This window comes from Dasypus novemcinctus, chromosome 11, assembly GCF_030445035.2.
Source record: "Dasypus novemcinctus isolate mDasNov1 chromosome 11, mDasNov1.1.hap2, whole genome shotgun sequence".
Taxonomy (NCBI): domain Eukaryota; kingdom Metazoa; phylum Chordata; class Mammalia; order Cingulata; family Dasypodidae; genus Dasypus; species Dasypus novemcinctus.
The window spans coordinates 44,999,733-45,025,228 of NC_080683.1; the positions used below are offsets into that span (position 1 = coordinate 44,999,733).

The following is a 25,496-nucleotide window of genomic DNA, read 5'->3' on the forward strand; positions in this document are numbered from 1 at the left end:
TTCTGGTATTGCTTGTGATTTACTATTTTGCTAGGGAGGGGCAGTTCTAGTGGCTTCCACTTGGTCTTTCTTACCAAAATAGCCCTCTCTCCACAAGTCAGGGATCCGATGTGGGGATCTGCCAGTTATTGAGTATGTCTATTCCAATTATGCATTCTGGAACTGGGGAAATAACCACAGAATGAGTCTGGGGACCCACTGTACCCACTGTGAGACAGACCTGAGCTAAAACTCCATCAATCACCTGACCTCCATAAGCCCCTTACTCTGACTGGTGGACCACAGTGACATTTTGGGTCTCCTAGAATTAATGTCCCTTCTCAGCCAGTGTCTAATAATCTCCAAAATGATCATTTCCTTTTCCCCAAAACACAGTTACTCTGGTAAAAGGCCATAGGTCTCCTTGGGGAAAGCTGCGAGGAAGATTAACAGTATGAATTTTTGGCAGTGTCCTAAAGGGATCCTTCCCCAAGAGGACCTGGCCTTCTTCTGATTCAAGGGACTCTGGGTCTGTTAACTGTCTCAAGTCTGGAAATTGATTAAGGGGCCATGATTCTCTGGGTCTGTTATTCAAGTTAGGATTGTGTCCATTCAACTTGAACTCTTCTGCTTATACAAATCAAATAGAATTTAGTAGACTGCCCATGTATTTCACTGCTAGGTACCCCCATGATCTTTTAGCCAATATCATAACTCAATGTGACTCAGACTTTTTTTTTTTAGATTTATTTATCCGCACCTGCCCTCCCCGAAATGGCTCCCTTGTCTGTCCACTCATTGTATGTTTGCTGTGTCCACTTATCTTCTTTAGGAAGCACGGGGAACCAAATCCAGGAACTCCCCATGTGGGAGGTGGGTGTCCAGTCGCTTGAGCCACATCCGCTCCCAGCTAATTGTGTTTCCTTATTGCATCAGTTTGTTGCATCAGCTTGTTGCATTGGTTTTGCTACATCAGCACATTGACTGCTTGTTGTCTGCTCATCGAGACACTGGAAACTGAACCTGGGACTTCTCATGTGGGAGGCAGGCACCCAACTCCTTGAGCCATATCCACTCCCAACTGAGACTCTTTTGATTGCTCCTTTTAGTCTGCCTTTCATTGCAGTAGCCCTGTCTACCTTTCTCTTTGGTGATTAACTACTGATACTTATCTTTTACCAGCCAGAAAGCCATTCATCCCCATAATGTATAAGGACTGTAGTTCCATTACAGCAGTTCCTACAGTAATATCTGGACTACAGAGAAGAGCAGCCACAGAGCTCTTCAAGGGATGAAGAGGCTAGTCTTACAAATTTATTCCTCACATTCCTGGTTAAAGCTGTGTGCTCTGGACATCCCTGGGGTGGGTGGGCAGATCTTAAATGGTAACCCATTTTAGCATTCCAATCTCTCTAAGCCTTTGAATTCCCTGTCCTACTGTATACAAGGGCAAATTGGGCATCTCAACCTCAGATATGCTAGGCCATCTTTTGGTCCATGTTTCAGTCAGCCACCCAAACAAACTGTCAGAGCCCTTTCTAACCCCTCAAGCTACAGCACTGAATCCAGAATTTCTGCCAAGTGGGCCCATATCAATCAATTCAGCCTTATCCAGCTTTTTATTCCTTCCACCATTATCCCATACCCTTAATATCTATTCCCACACATATTCCCCTGATTTCTGTCTATATAAGTTGGAAAATTCATGCAGTTCTTTTAGAATATAGCATTCTTCCTCATGGGTCACACTTTGTACTTCACCTTTGGGGGCTGCTTGTGATTTTAGTCTAGTAATGGGTCTCAAAGAGAAGAGGGATGGTGGGGATGGGTAAGGAGAAGGATTAGAAATGCCTTGCAAGCTACTGACCTCAGAGCATTCCTTTGTATTATCGTCTGCTGAGACCAGATTAATCTCTTCAGGCAGGGTTTGGAAGGCATATTCCTCAGGTAGAGTGGAGGTTGGGCAGTGCAGGTGTTAGTATGGGTGGTTCCCACCTCAGGGCTGGAAGGAGGTCAGGACTCCCTGAGGCAGGCCATCATAAGCTTATCTGGCAAAGTCTCAGCAGAATTTATGGTTCCAATGTTCCCACCAATATCATCATCAACCCATTTTTCTCCATTCCAATCCTCAGGAATTCACTCCTTTCCAATCAGTGCTTTCAATTTAAAGCAGACACCAAGTGAGGTTGAGATTTTAGTTTTCTTTGTAACTCTGCTACTTTTACAGTGAGACTTGGAGTCTGGTTTTCAGAGATCTCAAGTCTGTGACTACATGAAACAAAATTTTCTTTCAGAGCACACATAGGAACTTTCACATCATTCATGCAGTATTTAAGTTACAAATTTCAAGCCTTTAGCTCATGCCTGTCTTTTATAACTGTATCCAGAGTATCTAGGAGGAGCCAGCCAGCATCATTGTACCTTTTGATTCCATGAAACTCTATTAAGATGTTGAAAACACTCTCACCCAGTTCCTTGCCTCTTATAAGCATGGTAGTGGGGGAATCCTGTGGTGATATTTTGCCTATCTCCATTGCCAACTTACAGCACGGACTGTTAGTGGCCTCTTGATTATTGGAAAGGGAGTCATTAGCACCCTTGGGTCCAATTAAAGTAGAGATCCAATTGCAGAAGCTCCCAGAACCACTTCAGAAATCCCATGTTTATGATTCTGTTTCTCAAGAACCACTCCTAGTACCAAGCTGGATTAGTCAGAGTTCTCTAGTGAAATAGAATTGACAGGAGATATCTGTAAATAGTATGAGATTTTATGAAAGTCTCTCGTGTGATCGTGGGGATGCACAAGTCCAAATTCCACAGGCAGGCTGCAAACTAGGAGCTCCAATGAAGGTCATTGATGAGTTCCCAGGAAGTGCTGGCTGTCTGCTAGCTGGTAAATTCTCTTTGAAAGTTGAAATCACTTCCCCTTTTAAGGCATTCAACTGATTGGATAAAGCATCACTCATTGCTGATGGCAATCTCCTTGGTTGATTATAGATGTAATCAGGCATCCATGCAGTAAACTAAAGCCCATAAATGTCTTTGTATTACAGTTAACCCAGTGCTTGCTTGACCAAACAACTGGGTGAGTTGACACATTAGCCTATCACCCTGGTTTACATAGATTCACAATTCTTTGAAACTATAGAGGAAGGCTATTAGAACAAATACTACAGCAACTGAAACAGAAGCAGGCTGGGACAGTGAAAGACTAACAGAAAGAAAAATTTTAAAAGGCAAGTGGAGAAAAGTGCTCAAAATGTGAAAGGGTAAGCCCACCTCTGAATGCCTGACTATACCCATATGAAACTCTGAGCCACCACAAGGAGGTTAAACTGGGTCTGAATATTGGGTTAAAGGTCAGAGACTAAGTAGTCCATTTTGGAATGATTCTCAACAAAGGGATTATATATTTTTTTAGTTAAATTAAAATTTTAGTGTTGAAAATTAAAATTTTGCCTGCACAGAACATTCCCTAACAATCTCAGGAAAAGTAGTTTTAGTCCTAGATCTTTTTGGCTGCAGCCTCACAAAGTGCTGAGTTCTTGTTTATTGAATGGAAGGTCCATGCACACCTTAAAAAACAAGCAAAAAACAAGGTGACTGGAAATGCCATTTTGCCCCATGGATCCCATCAACCAACTGTGTTGTCTGATGGCGATTTATGAAAGAAAGTTAGAGGTGGGTTGTGTGCCTGAGGACATAGGAAGAGAAACAACTTTCCCCATCTTTCCTCGAAGCATCCCAGAGCTATAAGGCCACTCTTCTAGAGCTCCACTGGGGTGTGGGCGTCATTTCCCCCAAGGCCTACTTCTTCCCTGGGCCAATGAGCTCCCAGAGGCAGCCCCAGCTCCTCTGCATTGCCCTGGAGAGATCTTTCACCTGCTCAGGACACTCCCTTCCCTCCTGCTACAATGAAGACTGTCTTTTAGCAGGGCCTGTTCTCTGTGTATGGGGTACAAATTAGATCATTTAATCTGGAAGATAACCAATATTTAAAATTTTTACCAAAACACATTTCTTTCTACTTGGTGTTTCTGTAGCGCTTGTCAGCCTAGTACTAAAACTTAAAATCTCGAAGCTTAAGTCTTGCTATCCTAGGATATGAGTTAAAACTAACCTCGATTTCTAAGAATCTGAATCTTTCGGTGTCTTTATTTATAGGGATGGCATGGCACATATGTTGAAAAATCAAGCCATGTTGTGTATATATATCATAGCAGACCTTATTTTAACAGACTTCTACCTAGGTGCACTGAACTGGCTACTAACAGTGGTAGAAGAAAATGGGAATGGAGCCATAATGAGACGATGAGCAGACCTGGTTTAGTAACTGTTGTAATGTACAGTCTAGCCGAAGTGATATGTAACAAACATTTGCCATCTACTAATATATGCTTCTAAGCAATGCCAATGTGATTTTCAGCACATTTTAGTTTGTTTGGCATATGCTAGATTTGTGCTAAGCAGGGCTGTCTTCATTTTCAAAAGGGATTTAACTCTGAACCTAATAGCCACATAGTAAGTGCTCAAAAATTGTAGTTACTGCTGTTTCCAAGATCTGACTAATGCTTCACATGAATAGATTAAACATATATATGCATATAATGTATGTGCCTGTAATGCATATTATTAATGTATGATATAATTCTGAGGTTTCCTATTCTCTCAAATATTTATACTTCATGAAAAATGACATCAAAAGGAAAATAGATGAATTTTTCCTAAATGACCTTATAGCAGAAAAAATTAGGAATTATGACTGACCAGAGTTGATCTTGATTTGGAAACGGAGTGCAATTTTTATAACCTCTAATGGAGGGAAATAAATGTTTGTCTACAAACAAAATCATAGAGACCCAGATCTTATAAAGCTTAGTTTGTGCAATCACAGTCTGCATGCAATGAAGATCTAAGACAGCATGAGACAGTTACTGAAAGAGATGGAAAACAGAACCTATGATGTAATTTATAAATTTCAAGGCACAGTTATATATCCTAATTAATAAGGGAGTAGATTACTGCTCTATTTGTAGGAAAGAGTATTAATGTGTAATTCTATATTCCAGACATGATTGTATTACTTATTTTCTGGTTATTGTCACATATGCACTTAGAACTTTGGGCTTGCAAGATAAGAAGAAGCTTAAAGGTCATCTAGATTCCAAAAATATCTCAGCCAAGTTGTCATCCAGTCAAATCTTAATGCCTCCTAGACACAAGAAGCCTACCATCTCCTCAGCAGCCTAGATCGTCTCTGAGCTACTTTAAAAAATATTCATAATAAGGACAAGAAAAGAAAGAAAAGAAAAGCAACCATTTCTTACCTATGGAAAATACTGCATTGGTGCTTTAAGACACACATCTCTAACTTAAGGGTTAGGCTCCTTGAAGTTTAATAAAAACCTAATAATTCATAGCTAGCAAGTAAGTTCCAGCAGAGCTCCAAGTCCCACACCAATAAAGCGGAGAGTTACAGACAAAGCCCAGAGACTGAATTTAGCAGGCCCTGAAAGCAACACAAGGCTGAAAGGAAGTATCTAGCTTTCATAAATGTAGACCAAAAGAAAACTGAAAAGAGGTGGGATCAAAGAAGCAGATCAAGATGGGTAAGCAGAGGGAAAGCAAATTAGACACACACACACACACACACACACAAACTAATATAAACACAGGAGGGGCACACTAATTTTACTAGCCCCAAAATCTGACTAGGTAAGCCAAAACCAAAAGAATAAGGAATGCTGAGAAAGTGGGAGTAAAAGTGAGAAAAATAGGAATGTGCTTTGCAATAACCCATGCTCTCTTCTGAATAACTGCCCCCTACTCACCCTTTAAGTTTACTTTGGTAGGTAGAAAATTATAGCATCATGGAGGATTGCAAACATCCCCCCTTCCGATTTCATAGATGGAGAATATAAAATTTAATAGTGTCATCAAAGTGTTAGAAATACTCCCATATCCACAGCAGCCAGATTTTAACTGTCCCAAATTTAAAATTCAGCTTAGTGTCTTCTAAATTCAATCACTGGATAAGATAATTCTCTCTAGCTTAGATATAGAAAAATAATGTCACAGAGATGCTCTCTCACTCTTTCTCTTCCCCGCCCCCCACATACAAACATTTAAAATATTGTAATTCTTATTTGTAATCATGGTGCCTCTTAATACACCATAAAAGACAGTAAGTGGCAATGCCTAGTTGACTTACTGAAGAACAGAAGCTGTGAGATTTCTTGGCAGTATTGTCACATATATTGCCATTGGCCAACTGCATAATAATAAAGAGAAATGGTGTTTGTTTTAACAAGTAATGCCAGGTTGCATATTGCTCGTGTTATGTCACTTTTAAGTTTTGTTCTTTAAATATTCATATTTTGTACCAATGGTTTTGAAAAATTTTTTAAGTACTATTTTTGTATTTTGTTCCAGGGCATTCTTGGCTCAGGTTTTGCATTAAAAGTACAAGAACAGCACCGCCAGAAACACTTTGAGAAAAGAAGGAACCCAGCTGCCAACCTCATTCAGGTAAATGTCAATGTGATAGGTAGATGGCAACATCTGTCTCCATAAGTGCTTGTTGGTTTATTTTCCAATTTCTGTGCTTCATTGCTTTGTAGAACTACTATTTTGAAGAGAAAAAAAAAAATGAAGACAGAACTAAATGTATAACTTGGACTTGGGCAAGTGTTCCCCACCAAAACAGAAAAATATAAATTTTTAGTGAATGGTCCATGCATTGTTCAGATTCATTAACGGTGCCAGCAAAGTCAAGAAGAAGGTAGCAGGTTTCTGGAATGATCTCATATGTCTTATGAATACCTTTGTGAAACATAATTGATTATTAAGTGATAGAGCAGAGCACGGCATTGTTCTCTGAGTTACAAAATGCATTCTCCAGTCAGGTGTATGCCCTGTTCTGAAGAGCAACGTATTTGTTTAGAATGTCAAGTTTTAGTACCTGAGGAAATTGCTTTGAAGTCACCTGGAGCAATAAATTGAAATAGCCATCCTATTTTAAGAGCTGGTAGGATTATTGACTACATCAATGTTTGAGAATATAAAGATAGGAGCATGTTGTTTGAAGTTAGCTCATAATATATAGGTTTAACATTGTTTTTTGTTTAACATTTCATTTTCTTTTCAGTAACTCAGGACTTACTTCAGCACTAAAAGGAATACTTCCCCTTTTGCCATCCATACCTCTGGGGAATAGACTTGTAATCCTAGAACCAGGTTGTCTAAAAATCCAATATTTTTCTCTAGATTCACAATGTGAAGTCAGCATTTAATTAAGGATAAGATGATGATACAGTCTTAAGCATCTCCCTTCTCTGTCAGCCAATGGAAGCTTCAAAACCTCTAAACAGAAGGGTCTTGGGGTGGAAATCTGAGGGGCTAGGAAACTTGTCTTTATTCTGTAGTAACAAGCACATTGTTTTCGTTTAGACTGTTGATTTATATGGGTAGTTTGAGTGGATAACCAACACGTGTCCCTACGCCTCGCCTTAACGATACCTGTGCTGTGCCGTGCCTCTAAAAGAAACAGAGCTAGGGGGAAAAGGTGGGCAGGGGTGGGGGGTTGGGAGTCCATTTCATCAAAAGGAGGTATGTTTGTGGCTAATGACTAAATAACAGTATTAATTTTTAAATCAAGCCATTCTGCTACTATTGACATGGAAATGGACCATTGGGCATGACTTCTTTGGCAAACACTGAGGTTCTCTACATTTCTGAAGCCAGTCTATAATTGGCAAAATGAAAAGAGGAATCACTCACTTCCAAAAGTGTTTCCAAAATACCCTAAGACTCTTCATCATTCAGAGCTTCTTAACTGGGTATGAGGTGTTTCTATACTTTTAGTGAGTTTTTCTCCTTACTACTTTTATCCTTTAATTCCTCTTCATTCTAGAATAATGCTCCCCAACCTGTGAGTACAGAAATTATGATATAGGTTACTTACATCCATCTAGGCACCAAGCCCTGACTATGTATGGAACCAGTAATACATCTTACACATATATAGACTATATACTTTCAGGAGAATTGAGATACTGTTGTAATTAATAAAGTTCAGATAAATATCTCTTAGTGTTTTATTGTACATTTTCTCTATCAGACACAACCGCTTCTGTGTACAGATCCTTATACTTCTAAACATTAAAAGAAGAACCTATACCAAACAACATTCTAGAGTGACAACTGTTCTCTTAGAAAATTATCCCTTTGAGGAATTTCTTGTACATGTATTAGTTGTAACACTATATATAGACTTACACTGTCCAATAGAGTAGCCATAAGTCACATATAGCTATTTAAATTTTAATTAATTAAAATTAACTAAAATTAAAAGTTCATTACGTCAGTGGCCCTAACCATGTTTCAAGTGTCCAATGATCACATATGCCTAGTAGCTACCATAATACACAACACAGATAGAAAGAATAGTAGGAGAAACTTTCCTAATCTGACTTATCCTACTTGACTACTGAATTGCACACACATAAGTTCCAATAAAAATTTAAAATAAATTGCTCTTCCTGTAGCAAATTACTAACGCCAGAGACATTTATTTGTCCATGGACAAAACAACACAAGGCCTCCCTCATAGGTAACTCATAAGAGATGTATACAAGGCTGATCAAACAGTTTGCTTGGAGGTCTAGAATTTTATTTTATGGCAGTTGTATAACACATACTGTGATAAATAATTGAGCTTGTACATATGTAGCTAACAGGGAGGTAATACCATGAATTTTTCTTTTACTTAAAACTCCAGTTTAAATATCATTCTTAAGAAACAAAAGTGTGAGATACAGGCTTAAAAAATTCAAGAGCACCTTGAAAATCTAACCACAGTTTAATTATTCAAAGTAGAATCTACTACTTTAAAAAGCAGTTGCTCCCCCATCCAAAGCAATTAATTTATATACCAGACATAGAAATAATAATATTAAGTTTGTTCATTGTTGATTGTTCTTCCCTGCCTTGCCTTTAGCCAGAATTGAGCTTTAAGCCTGGATTATTTGTTGTATAAATTTATTTTAAGGATGCAGCAGGTTGAAAAGCAAGCCTCATTTACTGATCCATTCATTTTCTTACCCAATAAACTTGATTCTGAACACACAAAGCATCAACACCAAAAGCATCCTTTCTGAAAGGGCAGCTGAGATGCCCAAATTGCTTTGTCATTTGGGTAGTGAGACAAATAAATTAACCAACATTCCAGGAGCTTGCAGCAAATTTAGCTGTACCAATATCTTTGCATGATTCATTTAAATTAACTTTTCAGTAATCTGAGAAAAGAAAGCAGCTGTCTGTTACATTTTGAAGACCTGCCCAAATGTCAAAATTTTATTAATAAGGCCTAAGATGTAGGAAGTATTTTTTAGTTTGCAGAGTGCTTCTAATATATTATGTCACTTGATCCTCAGGGTGAGGCTAGGAGGGCAGTAGTCACCCTATGTGAGAAAGCTGAGGCCTAACGAAGCTACTGGCTTGAGTTTAGGCAACTGAAATATGACAGAGCTAGAACTCAAATCCCTCTTGCCTGAATCCAAATCCTCCACTCCTTTCACTAAACAACAGTTGCATCCTCATATACATGGAACTGAAGATTTAGGATTAACATACTTAAAAAGTCCCATGTTAGAGGCAGTCCCTGGAGAGGTTGGACAAATTGGTTATAGGGCCAATAGCTATAATAATCTAGACAAACTGAATGCTCCTTAAAAACTTAATTCTATTGCCTTTGTACATATAATTATAGACCAAAGTTTAAACTTGTTTGGCTGCTTAGAACATCCAGGGTCACCAGGTAAATGGTAATTTCAGCCTTCAAATTTGACTTGCCTTGTTAACTTGTATTTTGGAGTATATGTGACATTTAAATGAACCATTAGAAATCCCTCTACAGTGTTATGTTTTTCCATTATGTGACCTTAGCTTTAAGACTAGCAATATCAGCTACTTGATCCTACGATTGTGGGCTTGAGGTACAGCTATTAGAAGGAATTAGCTGAGAGAGAGAGCTCAGGATGGTACAAAGTTACACATGGATAAGAGTAATGAAGCTATACTTTCCACTTCTACTTTGATATCAACTAATATCAGCCCTAAAATAAGTGCCACTTGCCCCTTCTGTACCTTTCATTTACAAGACATTTTTGGAACAGTTATGAAAGGAATAAGGGCTTAGTTGTTGAGATCAGTTTGATAGAAAAAGAGCAAGAAGCAGGTTTCATTGTAAAGAAATTTTTCAATTTTCTCAGAATGACCTCTTTTGCCCTCAATTCTTTCTAACATTGGGAAGTAATATCTTGGTCCAATTTTTTTGTTGTATCGTTGTTTGGGATTTTTTGAACCAATACCTAATAATGCACAGATCTGCTGTATGCATCTGGTTCTACATGAGTCTTGCTTTCGAAGTATCTGAGTTCACATATATATAATGGCATCTACAGAGATTGTTTCATTAAAGCAGCCCCCTACCATTGCAGCAGTGGAGGGTTCCTGGGCCTCACCACAGAAGAAGCTGCAGTAATAAATGCATGTATTTTTATTAATTACCCAATATTAATCTATAAATTGTGTGTGCATGAAAATTTGCAAAAACTAACATTTAAAGATGATACAATGATAATTACTTTATTTTCTGTAAGATGCCAAGATGCTTCACCTAAGTTTTCACAGATTTGTAGGTTAAATCAACATGAGCCCAGTGAGCAAGGTGCTAGGCAAAAAAAAAACAACCCTGTTTTATTTAACTATTCTTTAATAATAATTTTAAATGTTGCAAGTCTTACTATATATTTTTCTAATTTTTATTTCATTTCTTGACTCTTTAATTGAAATATAATGTACATACAGAAAAAGAGCACATATCCTAAAGAGCCGAGCACCACTGTATAATCAGCACTTAGATAAAGAAACACATGAAGGAGGTGGATGTGTCTCAAGCAACTGGGCTCCCATCTACAATATAGGAGGTCCAGGGTTCGAAGCCCAGGACCTCCTGGTGAAGGTATGCTGGCCTGTGTAGCAAGCTGGCCCATGTGGAGTGCTGGCCTGCGTGTAGTGCTTCCCATGCAGGAGTGCTGCCCCACACGGAGAACTGCCACAGCAAGATGAAGCAACAAAAAGAGACACAGGAGAGAGATAACAAGAGATGCAGCAGCTGAGATGGCACAAGATCGCCTCTGTCCTATTCCGGAAGGTCCCAGGATCGGTTCCCAGAGCCGCCTAATGAGAATACAAGCAGACACAGTGAACGGACACAGACAGCAGACAACGTGGGGGGGGGGGGGAGTAAATAAATAAGTTAAATGAATAAATCTCTTTTAAAAAGAAAAGAAAAGAAACACATTATTAGCACTACAGAAGCCTCCTGTGTGGCCTTTCTCAGTCACTGTCCCCTAAGAGTTACCCCTATGCTGCCATCTAACAGCATAAAATTATTTTCCTGATTTTGTACTTTAAGGAAATGGAATTAAATAGTTAGTGTTCTTTTGTGTCTGGCTTCTCTCAATCATCATTATTTGTGAAAAGTTCATCAATATTGTTAATAATAGTTGAAGTTTACTATGGCTGTATATTTTCCATTTTGTGAATATACCACAATTTTTCTGTTTATTCTACTATTAATAGGTGTTTGGGCATTTCCAGATTTAGTTTATTAATAATAGTGCTGTTTTGAACAGTGCAGTACATAAATATATATATAGGCATTTATGTTCTCTAATCCTAGGATCGCACAGCTGTATCATAGGATATGTATATGTTTGGCTTTAATAGATACTTCTAAACAGTTCTCCAAAATAATTATACCAATTTTCAACTCTTTAATTCAGCACACATTTATTCATTGATAGTGCTAAGAAAAGGAATATTATTAGATCACTTTTTTCCCCATTGCAGGTTTCAAAATTGTGACTGGTGGTTATATAACAGAAGATTGACTCATTTAAATGATTTTGTTGGGAAACAGACTTTGGCCCAGTGGTTAGGGCGTCCGTCTACCACATGGGAGGCCCGCGGTTCAAGCCCCGGGCCTCCTTGACCCGTGTGGAGCTGGCCATGCGCAGTGCTGATGCGCGCAAGGAGTGCCGCACCACGTAGGGTGTCCCCCGCGTAGGGGAGCCTCACGCGCAAGGTGTGCGCCCATAAGGACAGCCGCCCAGCCTGCCCAGGAATGGCGCCGCCCACACTTCCCGTGCCGCTGACAACAACAGAAGCGGACAAAGAAACAAGAAACAAGACGCAGCAAAAAGACACAGAAAACAGACAACCGGGGGAGGGGAGGGGAATTAAAGAAATAAAAATAAATCTTTAAAAAAAATAATAATAATAAAGGATTTTGTTATATAAAATAGAATGTCATAATTAACGAATTATAATAAAAGCTTTCTCTCAGGAGATTGGATTAAACACATGGTCATTAGAGAGACTCATTACAATGGAAGGATACCAAAATCTATATGGAAAAATAATTTTCAGCAAGCTCATGAACAGTTCAGCTGGAAATATTTCCAACAACAGTCATCAACCAGTCGGCAAAGGAGAATGAAGGGATCCAAAGACCAAAAGCCAGGCAATCTGAGATGTCTCACCTCAATCAACCTTGTGTAAACCTCTTAATTTATCTGAGCCTTTATTTTCCATCCACAAAATAGGGGTCCTAATCTCCACCTTAATTGTGAAGATCAAATGAAAATACTTTGTGTAATTTATGTTGGGTATAATTACATGAAGTAGAAAGAGCTTATGTTTGACATCAAAGCACTATAAACATATCTTAGATCCTGACCCTAAACCCTTTAGTGTTTCCAATCATATTCCCTAGAGAATAGATTTCCCCCTATCTTGTTTTAGCTCTGCCTCTTATCATTTTTCAGCACTGCAAGTACTGTATAACTCAACTTCAGGAAATTTCACTACTTAAATCATAAACAAACCTTTGTGTTCATTAGTTTTCTAGTTAGTTTAATGGCTACACTGTAGATTTTCAATAGTACTCTGCCTCTGTCTTACCATACATTGTTTTAGGATGTACAGTTGGCTTCTGGAATGCCTTGTCAGGCTCAGGCAGTTTATTTAACTGGTATCTTAGACATCGATATTTTTAACAAGCCACTCGCTACATTTTTTGTTTCAGGTAATATCATAACTTTCTTTAACCAATTCATGAGTTACTTGATGCTACACTTTTTGGTATTCTTGCTTTTGGATGTGAGTTGTTTTGAAAAGCCACTCTACCGATATAGTGGAATATGTTTACCAGCCAGCCAAAAATGTCACAGTAGTTTTCTTCATCCATTGACTAAGTATGAGAAGGAAAAGATTCTTAAAGTGTAGGAACTTAATAATCTCCTTTTTCATTTTCATTTTATCCCCTGCTTTCTTTTGCTTTCCTTTTCATGCTCCATGTATGCCATGTGCAGTGCGTTTGGCGAAGTTATGCAGCTGATGAGAAATCTGTTTCCGTTGCAACCTGGAAGCCACATTTGAAGGCCTTGCACACCTGCAGCCCTACCAAGTAGGTATCAGTGTGACAGCTGGTGCTGTAGTCGAGTCTTTTTTAAGTTTGTAAAACAAACCACGCAAAAAAATATGTCAACACGAAAAAAAAAGTGTCGATTTTTGGCATGTCTTATTCTTTGTTGCTCTTTGGAAGATTCAAACCTGTTTAGGAGCAACTCAGACACCAAAATAAATAGAATCACTGTCATCCCTCACCATTCACAGACGGGGCTTAAAGATTAAGTCCACCTAAACTTTTGTAGAGATTTGTTTCTGCTACTTCGTGCTTATTTTCTAATATCTCATTTCATAAAGCCCAACAGAATTCTAAAGTTAAGCACCATGGCTCTTGGGGAAAAAAAATGATTATTTATCCTCCACTCATCAACCAACCCCAACAGTGTTTTGAGAGCAGTATATCTTAGTACATTTAGGTCTTTTCAAGTCATTTCTCATCTGAATTCCCTTTTAGGATGGTCACTTGCAGGTAAAAGGTATCTGTAGCAAAAGAAGAGAAGAATCAGGGTCTTTATCAGGTTATTGCATTTTACAGTGAAACAATGAAACTAATAAGAAAAAATTTGGAATTAGCACTCAAAAGTTAAAAGTAATATGATTACTTCCATTCACATTTCATTGGCCAAAGCAAATCCTAAGCTCATGGCCACACCTGAGCTCAAAGGGGATGGAAAGTGAATTCCTGCCATGCTCCTGGAAGGAAAAGAAAACCAAAAAATTATGAAAGTCCTGATGATGACCACAATGACCTTTAATTATTTTTCTTAATTTATCATTGAGTCCTGGACTCCAGTTCAAGTAGTACCTGTTAATTTATATCACCTGTTAAATTATATCGCCATCTAATTAAAGAAGCCCACAGCTGAAACTACCAAAGCAAGTGAAGAGAAAGGCTTTCCGTGAGTCATGGAGCTTGATTTATATAGTCAGTTCCTCCGATCATTCCAAAGTTATTAAATTGCTTAACCGACTTAGTGTTTTAGAGTACCTGTTGTTTCCCTTCATAGCCCAACAAAACTTTAGTCCCAGTGGCTTCATGGGACAGGGCACCTAACTACGGTTACTTCCTCATTCATACTGATCTGTAAGGGCAGTTGTCTGGGAAAACCCTCATGACTTACTAGCTGGAATCACAGTCTTTCGGGAGATATGGGGTGCAACAGAAAGCATGCTGGGGCAGATCTGTCATTGACTAGGGTTCTATATTATGTTGCTCCCTTGCCCTACCTTGGGCCTCAGTTTTCCCATCCACAAAGTGATGCTCAAGGGGTGGGCAAGAAAATTTCTGAGCTCTAATGAGACATATCTCCTAGAGGTTGGTATAAAAAAACTTATCAGCACCTGGGACAGAGTTATGCACAGAACCCAGGATTTTAGAGCTGGATGAAACCTTAGAGAAGATAGATGGATGGATGCTTGAGTGAATGTGTGGATGAGAATCCTGTTTATTTAGATGTTAACATTGAGATGAATTCCTTTTATTGAGTATTTGACCCTTTCAAAGTTGTGATATTTTTAAAAAATGGAACTTAACTCTTGTGCCATCTATTCCTTGGCAGTATGAATCTAAAATGGGAACTATGTAGATACTGTATTTCTTGTCCTCATGAAGATTGCTAGATAAATGTAAAAGAAGATTAGCAGGAAAACCAACCAATAGAGGATTTTCAAGTGACAGAGGAAGGTGGTCTATTATACTACATGATTATTTGTCTTCCCACTTAATGCGGTTTTAAGATTAAAAGTCATTCTGAAGCCTGGAAAAAACTATTTAAATAGTGAGTCAGATTCTCCAAGTGCACCAACTATATTTGTGCACATAATTTCTCCCTTTTCCTTAATATATTTTCCCAGCCTTAAGTGTTGGTGGGGATTGAGAGAATTTATGCAAACACCTGCACATGTCCTGTTACACCATCCCTATCAGCTATTCCCCTCACTCTCCTTTCCATGCACATCTCACTCACCTCTAAGACCCAGCCCCATTTACTTAATGACAGTTAGTTGTCGAGAATGGCACAGCAGTTACTGGCAGTGTTCATGGGAACCTGGATGTCCCGACATCTCTCCCTCCAGCAATACTTCATCGTTTCAAATTGCAGTGGTTCCTCATCTTTGTTGTTGTTGTTGTTCTTTGTTAAACCATTGAGAATGTGATGGAAATTATAGAACTCTTTCCCAAGAAAAATATTCAATGCATGAAAAAATCAAAACCTTGCATACAGTGTTAATATATTCACAGATTCCCTGAAGCCAAGCTCAGAACCTTTCCTTTAGAAAGCAAACTGCTTTAATCAAGTCTGTGGGTTTGTGAGAAGAATAATTTACATGACTTAGAGGGATATTTTTACATTTATAACTAACTGGCTTACTGAGTGTAGACTGATGCTATAAAAGAAATCAAGAGTTCTTTTTATGTACATAGTTGTATTTCTCTTTTAACATTCAGAGTTTAAAAACTTCTGGAGAAAGAGATCATTCATTCATGCATGCATTCAGCAAGTACTCATTGAGCACCTTTGATGTGCCAGTTACTGTTCCAGGCAGTATGGATGCAACAGTGCGAGAGAAAAATCCACAAACAGGTTAAAATATATACTCGTGGAGTATATATTCAATGCGTACTGGGGAAAGACAATAAAAAATAAATCAAACAGTAAAATATATAATATGTTAGTGATAAGAGCTAAGGGGAAAAGTAAAATAGGGAAGGAATTTAGGAAACATCAGAAGCTTCAATTTTAAATAGGTGGCCAGGGAAGAGATAATATTATCACCATCTACATCACCACCATCATCATTGTTAATATTATCATTTAAAACACACCAATCCCTGGGTCTTTCGCCACAGTGTTAGAACTACAAAGAGTTTTTTTTATTCCACCCCCTTTATTTCAAGGAGTAGGATGGGAGAGAGGTCTGAGAAACTATGAGGCAGAGGAGAGAGGTAGCAAGGGGCATGTTCTACCTGTTCAAACCGGCCAAGGACACAAGCCAGCTGTTTCCTATTCTCTCTCTTTCTGGTCTGGCTTGTCTCTTAGAAACACTTTAGAGACCTTAGCAGTGGCTGCTTCAAAGTGTTGTTTTACTAACAGAAGTATTTATAGAAGGAAAATATTTTTCTTGGTTTTCTTCACAAAGGAAGTAAAGTCTATGCAAAAGGTGAAACAGAGGTAAATGTCTTCTTTCAGGGAATGCGTCAAATATTTTATTAAGCTATGGGGAACAAGCTCCAAAGATACCATGTGGTGCTCTTAAGAGGTCAGAAAAGTAGAGCTTATCTAGTCCAATGTCTTCATCTTATTCATGAGAAAACCAAGTCCCCCAGAAGGCAAAGTGCCTGTCAAACGACACACAACTCCTTGGCAAAAAGTAGGGACACAGATGTTCCTGCTCTGCCATATGGAACTTGCTAAAGTGAGTTATTAAGAATGCCACCCAATAGTAGTCTCAAAAGTTTTGAAGGATTTTCTGTGTGTCTAATTTACCTAAGGGGATTCATACTTTATACAATAAGGAAACAATCTGCTTCAGCCAGTGACTGAGGAACACGACCACCAGTCACCATTCCTGGGTCCCAATTAAGAAACCCAGAAGACTGCCAAAAGCACAGGGATGACAGCTACAGGGTACCCAGCACTGTGCCAAGAGCCTTTGCTAAATACCAGTTCGATCAGAACCATATTTTCCTTTTTTTAAATTTTTTAAAATATTAACAAAAGTTTTTTTTATTAATTTTATTGATATAAAGGATGTGTAGCACATAATTTTAAAATAATAATACAGTATACAGTACTCTATACTATAAGTTTCATGTATCCAATTGATTTTTTACAGAAGGCTTTCACTGATTTTTTAAAAATATATTTTTATTACAGTAGTGGTAAACTTACAAAACAATCATGCACAAGTGTAGAATTCCCATACAACAACCCTTCACCAACACAACACAGGTTTGTGGAACATTTGCTACAGATTATCAGATAATATCATCAGACTATTACCACTTACTATGGTTTTCATTGAATTTTGATAAATTCTTGTCTCCATAGCCAGCCTATGGTTGCAGTTCAAACATGATTTGCTAAATGGAGTTTCATCTCAAGCTACTAGCTCTTTTGTCAATAAATACATTGAATTAACTATGATATATGGTCTCCTGTTAAACTATTTCTCACCCTTGATTAAATTCTGTTCATAATGTGAAAACCTCTTTCCACTGCAGCTTTAGTAGTAGCACACTATTATGTCATACTCCCACCATATATAAAAGACATAAGTAACCTCAAGAGTATATGTAGTAGTAAAACGTAGTAATGTTTAGCAAGTGATGCATTTTAAGTATTTATTACTTTTGTTTTTAATATCATTTATATAAATTCCTGAAAAGTTAATAATCGAGAACCACTCCTCAACCACAGATAACTTTGTCTAATGAAGAGTCTGTGAATAGATGTAGCAATGATTTTTTTTTAAGAGTCTATGGTTCGGGACTACATGTGGTCAGTGTTGACTTTGCTCAGGCTCTTGCTTGAAGAGGTTATTTAAGGTACTTGGTTCCCCAACTTCCAACTTGCCCATTACCGGATGCTCTAAATGTATTCACTGGTTTATCATCATTTCTCTTCTGTCTGCACGCACCTGAAGGAAAGAACAAGGGGAAACATCAAGCAGGTTTGTGATTTCTCTTCTGCTTCATGTTTGTTTATAAATCTATGCCTAACAGGTGTTTTAAATGTCTCATGTAAGTAAAATCGATCAGCAAATACAAGATGATTAAAAATGGCCTTTCACAAGATTGCCTGTAAAGGTTGCTGTTTTATTGATTTTTTTTTTTTTTAACTTGGGAGCAGAAGTGTCTTCTCCTAACTCACCCACTGCTTTTTACAATCTACAATACATGGAACATTATGCAGGGAAAAATTACTGTGTTTTGTTATTCCTTGCTGCCATTTTCCCAGACAGACGTCTTATCCAAGTATTCAAATACAGCAACCTAAGGGGTGAGAGAAAGGAATTTTTTTCTGGATTTATGGGCTCAGGCAGCAGAATACGATATATTCCCCTTCATTTGGGTCCTTCTTTTGGGGTGACAAATTGCTTTTCTGGCAAGAGGAACACTGTGTCCAGGAAGTGAGAACGATCAGGCTGTTAGATCTCCATCCCACTGAGTAATGAGGTTTACTCAGGTGATCTGATTCAAAAGAAGAGTCCCTATCCTGTAGGAAGAAGACATTCTGCCCAGAAACTTCACCGAATAATCTATGGTCACTCTTTAATGCCTGAAGAAGGGGATGCTTTATCAGATGAAATAACAGAGAGGTGAAATAAGAGGTGAAAGAAAAAATGGTGCTCTGTGTTAGGGAGTATTGAGAAGAGTCTGGACATGGGAGCACAGCACTGAAGGGCAGTGCCAGGTCAGCACTGATGGTGTGAGGAACGGTGGAGGCAGAGCCAGCAGGTGCCTAGAAGAAGGAACGTGTTGTATTTTTTTTCCTATTACTGTCATTTATTTCAGTAAAGAGGGATGAAGGCAACCCCTGCCCAGAGTTAGCCTCAGGTGGGGGTCAATATAGGTCAAAAATCGTTCCCTTACATTTGTGCTGTCATAATAGTGACATTAATAATATATTTATACAGTATTGAAACTACTTTTTAAAATAAAGTGCTTTATCCAGCACAGTAATGGTTTGGGTGGACATCTTTTTATCATGATCATCTTACCTTAATTCTTTTTTTTCTTTATTAGAGAAGTTGTGGGTTTATGGAACAAAATGCATAAAATATAGGATTCCCATATACTACCCTACTATTAACACCCTGCATTGCTGTGCGACATTTGTTACAATTGTTATTAGCACATTTTCACTATTGTACTTATTAACTATAGCCCATGGTTTAACTTAGGGATCACTGTGTGGTATAGTTACATGGATTATTAAAATTTTTATTGTTACCATATAAGCAATCTAACATTTCCCCTTTCATTCACATTCAGATATATATTTCAGGAATAAGCAAATTCGTAAGTCAGAATCTAGAATATAGGTTACTAGGGGATGGGGTGGGGATAGGGAATGGAAAGTTAAGGCTAAAAATTACAGGGTTACTATTCAAAATAGAAATGCTTTGGTAATAGATGGTGGCAATGGTAGCCCAACATTCTGAAACTACTGTTGAAAGTTCATTGGGGTGGTAAGGCTTTGGGTAATCCATTTCTGCTAAAAAAGATTCATACATCAAAACATAAATTTATTCATTTCTGATGGGAGATTGATGTGGTGGGCCACACAACATCAGGCACTCCTTCTGGGTAAGTAAGCTTACCCAAGGGAGGGCGTTAAAGACCCTTCTCACCTCTGGTAGACCTAGGGTTAGAACAAAGGGCACTGGACACTCCTGGGTGGTATCCAGAAAGTTTTAGTGTCCTGAAGAGTTGCTTTTCTCCACTTCAGAGTAATTTCTTCCCCAAAAGAGGCCCTGGTTTTTAGAATTAGGGCATTCTTTGCATGAATACTAGAAGAGGCAGGCTTATCAATTCTGCCCTTTTAGCCCAGACTCCATGCAGACCCCACTAGTTTTTTTGTTGTGACTTTACTTGAAAAAAAAAAGTTACTACAGACCAAACCACCATCATTGTCACCTATGATTTGGCCTTTACTTTCCTAGTCTTAGGAGCTACCTATTTAGAAATTACCTCAAAGGACAATTTGTCTCCATATTCTAAGGGCAGAGGCCACCTTTGTCATTAACTCCGTTGCTATGTGAGAACAGCATCAACTGTCCTAGTTTCATCCTCCAAAATGAGGCTGTGGACATCTAAAGGAGAAGTTTGTAAATCTCGTAGAGGTGACTGGATAGGCGTAATTGCCATAGCAATCCTGCGTGAGGGGTCAGTCTGTGCCAAAACGGTGAAGTTGCACCCTTTTCAAATGTTAGCAAGTCAGAAAACAAAGACAAAATTAAACTGTAGCCATTGAGCTTCTGCTCGGCAGTCCGAAAATGAGCCCCCTCATCATCTGTCACAACGCAAAAAGACTACTCCCCAAATTTTCTAAATTTTGTGATGTTCACTTATGACTGAAATATTAGAATCTATTCTGCATACTCATGACTGAGCGGCCAAAGGTAACTCACCTTTAGATTTGAATATGCACAGAATTACTGAAGTGGGTTGGAGATTTAATTAGTGACACAGAGATTTCTTGTTGGACCTTGAAACACTTCCTGTTTTACTCTTTAGTCCATATGCCTTACTTAATGTTTCATATACTTAAGTCTCATACACCTCAACTCTCTGTGTAAAGCTATTGATTTAGAATGTATTCAATAAATACTTCTTAGATAAAATAATAAAATGTCCCTGACCTCAAGAGTTTACAATGTAAAGAGAGAGAAAACACCAACAAAAATGGAAAAAGAACTATAAAAAGAGAGAAAAGGGAAAAATTAAAATATTGCAGTAATCTGAAGGAAATAAACTGAAGCTCCCATTTTAATATTACCTTAGCTTTCACCTTGTGTTCCATACACAATGGAATTTATAACACTGCATAATGAATGCAGAAAAGACTAATGTATAATAATAATAGCAATGATACCATCTTAGGAAGTAACAACTTTGTCCTTACCCAAGCAAAATATGCACAAAGGCAAATACATCTATAATGAGAGTTCTCCCTTAGAAGAGAACAGATCAATGATAAACCATCGGTGGTAAATGCTTGACCCAAATGAAAATGGACTAATTAACACCACCCAAGTGGAGAGCCTTTTACTGTGTTTGGGGTAATTAGGTATTGATGATGATTCAAATAAGTGGAATAGAGGAGCTTCAGCCCATGTAGTAGCCAACTCTGATATCTTTCAGTTAGCCTGGAATATCTTTCCAGTTAGCCTGGAATATCCTAAGTCTTTCCTCAAAGTTTTTATCCTGTTAACCCAAGTGCAGAAAAATTCAATTTACAACAGTTTATTGAACTGAATGAGAGGACCTTATAGACTGGGCCATGCACAAAGAGGCTTTTCTCACTGCAGAATGGGTTGAGGCAACACACACATTCTTTATATACCCTTAGTTTAAATATGTTCCCTGCTTTGGAGCATTGTTAAAAAGAGAAGATTGTGTTTTTTTACACTGAGGTTAGTTTATGTTTAAACAAAATTCATCTATATTGTTGTGGGATAAAAGACTTCCAATTCCAAGGTGATTTTTTCATTGTTTGTGACAAGTCCAAAATATTTCTTCAAAAATACAAACCATCAGTCTTAAGAATAGCTCAGTATAGCTCAATTGAACAATAGTGAAAATGTTTCTTTGGCTTTCTTCAGTGCAAGGTCAGGTACAATAACTGTGAGTCTCGACATAGCCTGCTCTCTTCTTCCTCTACTCCACAGATACTTCTTTAGCAACATTTAATCACTCCTTTGTTTTCCTGCTCTTCCCACTAAAACTATTCTAATCTTGTAAAAGTGGTGGTGTTTGTGTTTATTTTATTCTAATTAACCACCCCATTAACTAATTTTTCCAACTCATTTTTTAAAATTGGACAGTTTTCCTCTATTTTAATACAAATGGTCAAGTGCGGGAAATAGAATTTACCTAAAAACACATTTTGGCCAAATTAACCTAGGATTCTTGCCTTGAGGTCCTATGCCCTCTTCCCTTCTCCCTGGCTTTTGACCACAAGGCCAGTTATTCCTCTAATAACTAGTGTGTCAGTCTGCAAATTGGTACAAGGATTTTACTTCTTCCTGCTACAAGAATAGATGATGTATGAGGTTTGTCATGCATAAATCTCACTGTCTCTGCTTACTCTATCTCCTGAAGCAACAGTGGTTTAACCGTAAGCCTCCTTCATGCTTGGGTTCTTAAGCACAGTTGATAGGCATTGCTAGAACCTTTCAGACTTCTTAGACAACAGACTTTCTAAAGGTGCTGTAACAGTTACCTGTGCGCCTGTTACAAAGGTGCATGTTCTTAAGAGTTAAAGCTGAAATGATATTCTCTTATTACATTATTACCTTGTGCTGTGATTCACCGAAGGCTTTGTCTGAATTCTCCTTCATGGTTGGCTTTATTAGGTTCTGATAAGGTGTCTGGCTTTTAGGAGAGAACTCTAGAACACTGATGGGAAAGACTGTGTGCTCTTTTTCGATTTTCTGCATTTATTTTCTTGTATTTACGTTTCTTTGTTCTGTATGCCATGAATGATCTGCATGTGTTGTTAAACTAAACTCAGTAAAACTAGATTTTATTTTTTTTAGCACAGTCAATGCATGTCCTTATTGGCAAAGAGTTAGATTGTTTCAAAAACAATATTTTCAAAATAGTCTCTCCTTCTGTTCACATATGTTGATAGAGAGAGAGGATTTCATCTTTTAAAAACATATCATAGAACTTAAAATAAGAAACTTACCTTTTTCTAACAAACTTGTAACCGAGAATCTTTTCTTCTTTCTTTTTGAACATGTAGTCTCTCTGACCATTGCTTACCTCTATTAACCATAATTTCAGGTTATAATTGATTTGATTTCATAAAAATCAGTAACTTTTTAATTTCAAAGCAATTAATGTTAACTACTACATTGATTCCTGTAAATATTTATTTTTAAATTTCTTAATTTTTTATTCCTCAGTTACTTATGCAATGCTGCATTGATATTTGAGTTGATAGGTTCTAAAATTTTTATATTCCTATTTTCATATGAAACAGATGCTGACATAGACTACCATCATTTGTAATGCCTATTTCAAATCTAATTATTTCAACCTAACCACTGGATGTATTTTGAGCAGCACAGATAAACTATAGTTATTGCTTAATGCAAACAGTGAAGCCAAATGGCATTGTTTTAGAAAAAGAAAGAAAAAAATCCCTAAGCGCTTTCCTGGTGGTGAAATGCTTAGTAATGTGCTGCTCTATTTCCCTCACTCCTAGTAAGTTCTGTAGTAATAAGCAGAAGTTCTTCAGAATGTACACCTCATGGAAGCAGAGGTACCCAGCATCCTGGCTAATTGACATGAGATTTGAGAATGCCAACTAACCTTAGGTGCATGACCAGGTCACACCGCCACCCCCACCTGGGCCCTGTTCAGAGACTCACTCTTCCTAGGGACTTCTTGAATGAGGTTTTCAGCCCGCTTGTCCTTTTCCTTGTTGCCTGTTGCCTGCTTAGATACCACAGGGGCAATCGGCAGGGTCCGGCATAGTCCTGGCAGTTAGCCCCTTAGCCTCCTTGTGGTTGGACAACTGCTGAGCTGCTGCACGCACGATGGTTATGGCTCCATTGCCATATTGTGCCTGGGGCAAGAATTTATAGAATGCTTATCCGACAAAGGGTTAAAGCCCTAATGAAATGTAACAAGAACTACAGCATTCTAAGTCCAAGAGGATTACTGTGGGGTTATTATGATGCCCCAAAGTTCTTTGGCAGGAAACACCCAGTGTTAGACTGCATACTGGGCCACTTGAACTTATACCTCTGGTTGTTAGAGAGGGAAGGTTTACCCTCTCAGAGCAGAGCCGTCAGTCACGCAGCCTCCTCTGAACATGGGCCTTAGCTGGGATTGTGGGACTGCACGGTAGGAAAGATGCTGCAATCGGTGACCCCACTGACCTTTTGGTTACTTCCTCCAAAGAGAGACCTTGTTGGTCTCCTGGGGATTATACCTGGCTTTCTTCCCAAATCTTCCTCAAAAATAATCTGTATGGATGTCACAAAAAAGCAAGAAAATCATGAAATAATGAAAACTTTACGTACCAGTGGAGAGTCTATATTTTTCATCAGCGTGTTTTCATTAACAGCCCCCTAATCAGTTTAATAGCCATCTAATCAAGATGCTCTGTTGATTTCCAAAGGGGAATGAAGTAGAAAACCTAATAAAAAAGAACTTTTTATAAGAGCATACAAGAACAGATCTCTGTCTTAGAAAGAAAATTTTTCATAGTTAAATTCTGGTCTAGAATCTCATTCTTAACTTTCATTCAGTTAATGGCTAAAGAGAAAGTGAAAATATTCCATCATTTTCTAATTTAGTGTGCAGCATATTGAGCTCACTTTTAAATCATCCTTAAATTATTTTCAATAGTAAAAATTGGCAAATATTTATGTAGTTTAGTACAAATGGGGAAATGGTACCTAGAACTCATTTATATCACCGTTACATTCTTTAAATGCTACTTGCATTCAGCAAATAATATTATCCCCCACTTACCATTAATTCTTAAAATACTTCATAGGGACAATTTTTAAAGCATTTTCATAAAAGCAATTTTTAATATTTTGCAATTTTATATAAATTATGGTGAATTTGATGCTGATACTTTTATTTCAGATAAAATTTTTAAGTGAAATTTTAGGAAAGGAAACAATAAGGTTTATATTAAATGATATGATGGTTTTATCAGTTCCCTGTTCATTTAGGTGGCATGGGAAATAGACATATCTTGAAAATTTGAGAAAATAACATTATCGAAAATCAACCTCTATAGTAATTACCTGTTGGTTGTAGGAACAGTAATAGGATTGGCTAAAGTGTAGTGAGGACACTTGTAACGGTAGCTATGATGACCTGAGCCATTCATTAATCTAAATAAAGGTGCAGAGGTGAGGATAGGCTTCCTTAACCAGATCATCATAAATTTAAATGATGGAACAGATATGCTGAAACAGAGAAGATATTTGCAATTTTTACAGTCAAAAAAAAAAGCTCAGGGAAAGTAGACATTTTGGGCACTATCCCTTTGATGGTTTGTTTAAATAATTGAAGGCTTTTGGGTGACATGATGAAGAGCCTAGCCTGAGAATAAAAAGATGCAGTTTTATGATGTTAATGTTGCCGCTATTTAATATAACCTATCACTTAATTACACATTTGTCAGGTGCAGATGCTTTGACTGATGGGACTGTCTTAAAGAATCCTAGAAGCCACCTGACCCCATCACAAAACTGCCCCGCCTGTTCTTTGCATGTTGCCT

General features: G+C 37.9%; 1 protein-coding gene and 1 long non-coding RNA gene across 5 annotated transcripts in view; one reads left to right on the forward strand and one right to left on the reverse strand.

The window, feature by feature from the left end:
- KCNQ5 (potassium voltage-gated channel subfamily Q member 5) overlaps nt 1-25,496 on the forward strand; it is a 655,428-nt gene that overhangs the window by 549,058 nt on the left and 80,874 nt on the right. For 2 of the 4 annotated variants that reach the window (XM_004475978.5, XM_071218551.1), the window contains 3 exons: nt 6,412-6,507; nt 13,419-13,513; nt 18,163-18,189. In XM_004475978.5, the coding sequence (XP_004476035.1) occupies nt 6,412-6,507; nt 13,419-13,513; nt 18,163-18,189 (218 nt within the window). The remainder of the gene's footprint in view (nt 1-6,411; nt 6,508-13,418; nt 13,514-18,162; nt 18,190-25,496) is intronic. The other 2 variants (XM_004475979.5, XM_071218552.1) reach the window with 1 other exon arrangement.
- LOC131280402 (uncharacterized) lies at nt 17,972-23,711 on the reverse strand. Its single transcript, XR_009187950.2, has 2 exons — nt 23,623-23,711; nt 17,972-18,156 (listed from the first exon to the last, which is right to left on the reverse strand). It is a non-coding gene; the product is annotated as an uncharacterized lncRNA (long non-coding RNA).